General features: G+C 43.7%; 1 protein-coding gene across 1 annotated transcript; it reads left to right on the top strand.

Annotated features, from left to right (window-relative positions):
• Positions 1–27: 27 nt before the first annotated feature.
• Positions 28–3123, top strand: rhov (ras homolog family member V). The gene is made up of 3 exons (XM_061929815.2): positions 28–403; positions 523–581; positions 1540–3123. Exons 1-3 carry the CDS (start codon positions 199–201, stop codon positions 1984–1986), a joined length of 711 nt encoding a protein of 236 aa, XP_061785799.1. The 5' UTR covers positions 28–198; the 3' UTR covers positions 1987–3123.
• The last annotated feature ends 546 nt before the right edge of the window (positions 3124–3669 follow it).

The following is a 3669-nucleotide window of genomic DNA, read 5'->3' as shown; positions in this document are numbered from 1 at the left end:
CAGATGCCGCTGTTAATGAAGCGAGCAGGGCCGCTGTCCAGTGGGCGTGGCTATGCAAACAAACAACCTGTCTGAGTGGAAAGTTCAATAAAAAGAAGAACGCATCCCTCCTGTGACAGAGTAAATGCAACAAACCGGATGGTACCGACCGTAGGGGTTGACTGAGTCCGCCATCAAACGCTCCTTGTACGGCCCGACATGCCACCGCATATGGAGTACTTCTACCACGAGTCCCGCGTCCCCTCAGCTTGCGGGCTAACCCGGGAGGACGAGCTGGAACCCGGCGTCATCAGCTGCATGCTGGTCGGGGACGGAGCCGTGGGCAAGACCAGCATGATCGTCAGCTACACTTCCAACGGCTACCCGGTGGACTACCGGCAGACTGGCTTCGACGTCTTTTCTGGTAAGAGACATTTGTTAAACGTTTGTTTGTATAATACGATCAACTTACACTAATATACAATGTTTAATTATTAACTCATATTTGATTTATTAATCTAAGTCACGACCGGTTCCCAACAGGTCAGGTCCAAGTTGATGGGATCCCAGTCCGAGTTCAGCTTGTGGACACAGCAGGACAGGTAGGACCGACAGAAATGTATTTTAGCCCATTTATTATCATTATTGGAACTCTTTCACAACTCTTTTATTTTTTTTTTACAAATTACACATTTTATTTTCATTAAATATTTTACGGCATTTTCATGTATTCTAATCATATACTGTATAATCATTACTTTTGTTCTTGACAAATGTATGTTTTATCACAAAATTGCATCTTTCTTCGTATAATATTACAACTTTTTTCCTGTAAAATTACAAATGATTTAGAAAAAATAATGACTTTTTCTTGTAATATTGTAATTTCAATTACATACAATTATTATTAAACAATTACCCGTTCCATAGGAATGTAAGTAATTATACTACTAAAGTCTTTTTTCCATAAATTTCCCTTTCTATCTCGACAATCTTGTGCTTCCATGCTGCTTTTTGGAACAATGTCCCTCATTGTGTCACTAACAATGAGCTCTCCTGTCAGTCAACTGTATTTATAAAGCACTCATTCACAACAAAGGGTGTTGTTTTGATATATGGAGCAGATTTAAGACCACAAACAGGAAAAAAAACAAACTAACACGGCCAAAGAGTTTTGCACAATAAATGCATAGGCTAGGTGGCCTAGTGGCTAGAGTGTCCGCCCTGAGATCGGTAGGTTGTGAGTTCAAACCCCGGCCGAGTCATACCAAAGACTATAAAAATGGGACCCAATACCTCCCTGCTTGGCACTCAGCATCAAGGGTTGGAATTGGGGGTTAAATCACCTAAAATGATTTCCCGGGCGCGGCACCGCTGCTGCCCACTGCTCCCCTCACCTCCCAGGGGGTGAACAAGGGGATGGGTCAAATGCAGAGGACACATTGTGCCACACCTTGTGTGTGTGTGACAATCATTGGTACTTTAACTTTAACTTTAATTTGGGTGCTTGATGTGTTGATTGACTCATCCTAAAGTTGACTCATGACTCTTTCCATTTAGGAAGAGTTTGACGAGTTCAGGTCGCTGTCCTACTCCCACACAGACGTCTTCCTCCTGTGCTTCAGCATGGTCAACCCCACCTCTTTCCACAACATCACCAAGAAATGGGTCCCAGAGATCCGCGCCTACAACCCCACCTCGCCCATTATCCTCGTCGGCACGCAGTCGGACCTCCTTCTGGACGTCAACATCCTCATCAACCTGGACCGCTCCAACGTCAAGCCTGTGCCCAGCGCTCGGGCGCAGAACATGGCGGAAAAGATCCGGGCTGCCGACTACATTGAATGCTCGTCGCTCACGCAGAAGAACCTGAAGGAGGCGTTCGATGCGGCCATCTTTGCCGCCATAAAGAACAAGGGCCGGCAGGCCAAAAAGAGGCAGTCGTCGGACAGGCGGACTAAAACCTTTTCCAGGTGCAGTTGGAAAAAGTTCTTCTGCTTTGTTTGAGCGTCGATTCTCCGGGCTGTGGACCAAACCTTTTTAATTTATTCACAGCTTGTGGAAGTTTCTCTCAAACGGAGAAGACTTGACAGAATGGGGAGAATGCTCTGGAGCTTCTGATTTACGCATAGTTTGTTGCCAGGCTTGTACCATATCAGGACAGCTTTGTTGACAGCTGTGTGGCAAAACACAGGGCTTTGAACTTAGGTTTCATTACACTAAGCGTTCAGAGCACTCTCCTTGGTTTCGCCTATTTATAATTTCTGGTTGCTGTGCAAGGTTTCACATTCTTACCGACTGGTTCTAGTGCCTCGCGGTAATTAACTCACAGGGACTTTTTGTATTGTTACGAAAGGCACGTGTGTGTGTGTGTGTAGCTTTTGTCGTACAAGGAGAAAAATAACATTTTGTTTTCGTTTTGAACTTCCTGGCAATCATTAACCATGAACGTCCAGTATGTAGCATTTAATAGACTTTGTTTTGAGTGTCCAGTTTGTCTTTTAACATCAAAACCAGAATCTACAGGCAACTATGGTTCTAAGAAGAAGATGAATCGTATCCTTCAGGTTGGGAGATTCAGGGTAGATTTAGGATGCACTGGAGGGAAGTGCCCCGGTGTCTCCAAGTACAACTGGATGAGATGACAGGATATTGAGAAATCTGGTCCTCCTTATGGAGTCTACTGCCCGCACCAAGCCAGATGGACTAAACCACTAAATCTCAGACAACCAAAGAGCAGCGTCAAACTTCTGTGTTTAAGGCTCTACGGCCCCACAAAGATGTGAAAGGACAGATAAAGACTGCATAAACTAACTCAGGCAGACCCCACGCTACAAAAATGACTGCAAAAACAGCACTATAAATTCAATGTGGCTCCAATGAAGTTGCAAGCTTTTTTGAGGACAGCGTCATCTGCTGGGTATGGTGGGACACGGTCTCAATGCAAAGATTGTGGGGTATCTGTGCAAAAAAAAAGTAATATTTTTATCGATATGTGTATAATTGAGCAAAACTTGATTATGCTTCTCGTGGAAGCGGAATGGACCATGTTTGTTTTCAAACATCACTTGTCTGTTATTGTGGAGTCCGTGTGTTTTCTTTACATGTCAGAGTGATTGACGCAAATAAATGAAGTGCAAATTACCTCCTCTGTGTGATGTATATTTTTAGACCGTACAATTCACAGTTCTGTGATAGAAGAAGCTACTTTACATTCTAGGGGGACTTTTCTTCTTCTTGTTTTGGACCCCAGGAACTAAGGCGGCGAGTCCTGCACCCTGCAGGGAGCTGGGATGATCCCCGACACCCCAACAGGCATCTTCCCCCAACCCTCTCCAGTTCAAGCATATGATAATTAACCCATGGCCTCCAGTCGGGCCTCTGGGAGGGGAGGGTCAAGCTTTCACACTGGGATTGCTTTTTGTGTGGGATTGTGTGAATTTTAAAAAAATTAAGAAAATGAGTTTACGAAACTGATTGATAATCCACAGAAACAAAGTGTGGGAGTCGCTGACATGAGGCTGAATTGTCCACAGAAGACCCATTTAAAATAATAAAAAGTCAGTTCATTCAAACTAATAACCCTAAAAACTGTCAAGACAATGTTTCAAGTAACTGTCAAGTGTGAAAATAAGTGTAAAATAAAGGAAAACTACTAATTTTTTATTGCTTGTATTTAGAGCTGTCAAA

This window comes from Nerophis lumbriciformis, linkage group LG34, assembly GCF_033978685.3.
Source record: "Nerophis lumbriciformis linkage group LG34, RoL_Nlum_v2.1, whole genome shotgun sequence".
NCBI classification, from domain to species: domain Eukaryota; kingdom Metazoa; phylum Chordata; class Actinopteri; order Syngnathiformes; family Syngnathidae; genus Nerophis; species Nerophis lumbriciformis.
This window is presented reverse-complemented; position numbering and strand designations above follow the sequence as displayed.

Bases quoted from the DNA above. Each gene is read 5' to 3' on its own strand.
- rhov (XM_061929815.2), top strand. From the start codon at position 199: ATGCCACCGCATATGGAGTACTTCTACCACGAGTCCCGCGTCCCCTCA. The intron at 404-522 runs GTAAGAGACATT...GGTTCCCAACAG, and splicing joins TGGCTTCGACGTCTTTTCTG to GTCAGGTCCAAGTTGATGGG. The intron at 582-1,539 runs GTAGGACCGACA...CTTTCCATTTAG, and splicing joins TTGTGGACACAGCAGGACAG to GAAGAGTTTGACGAGTTCAG.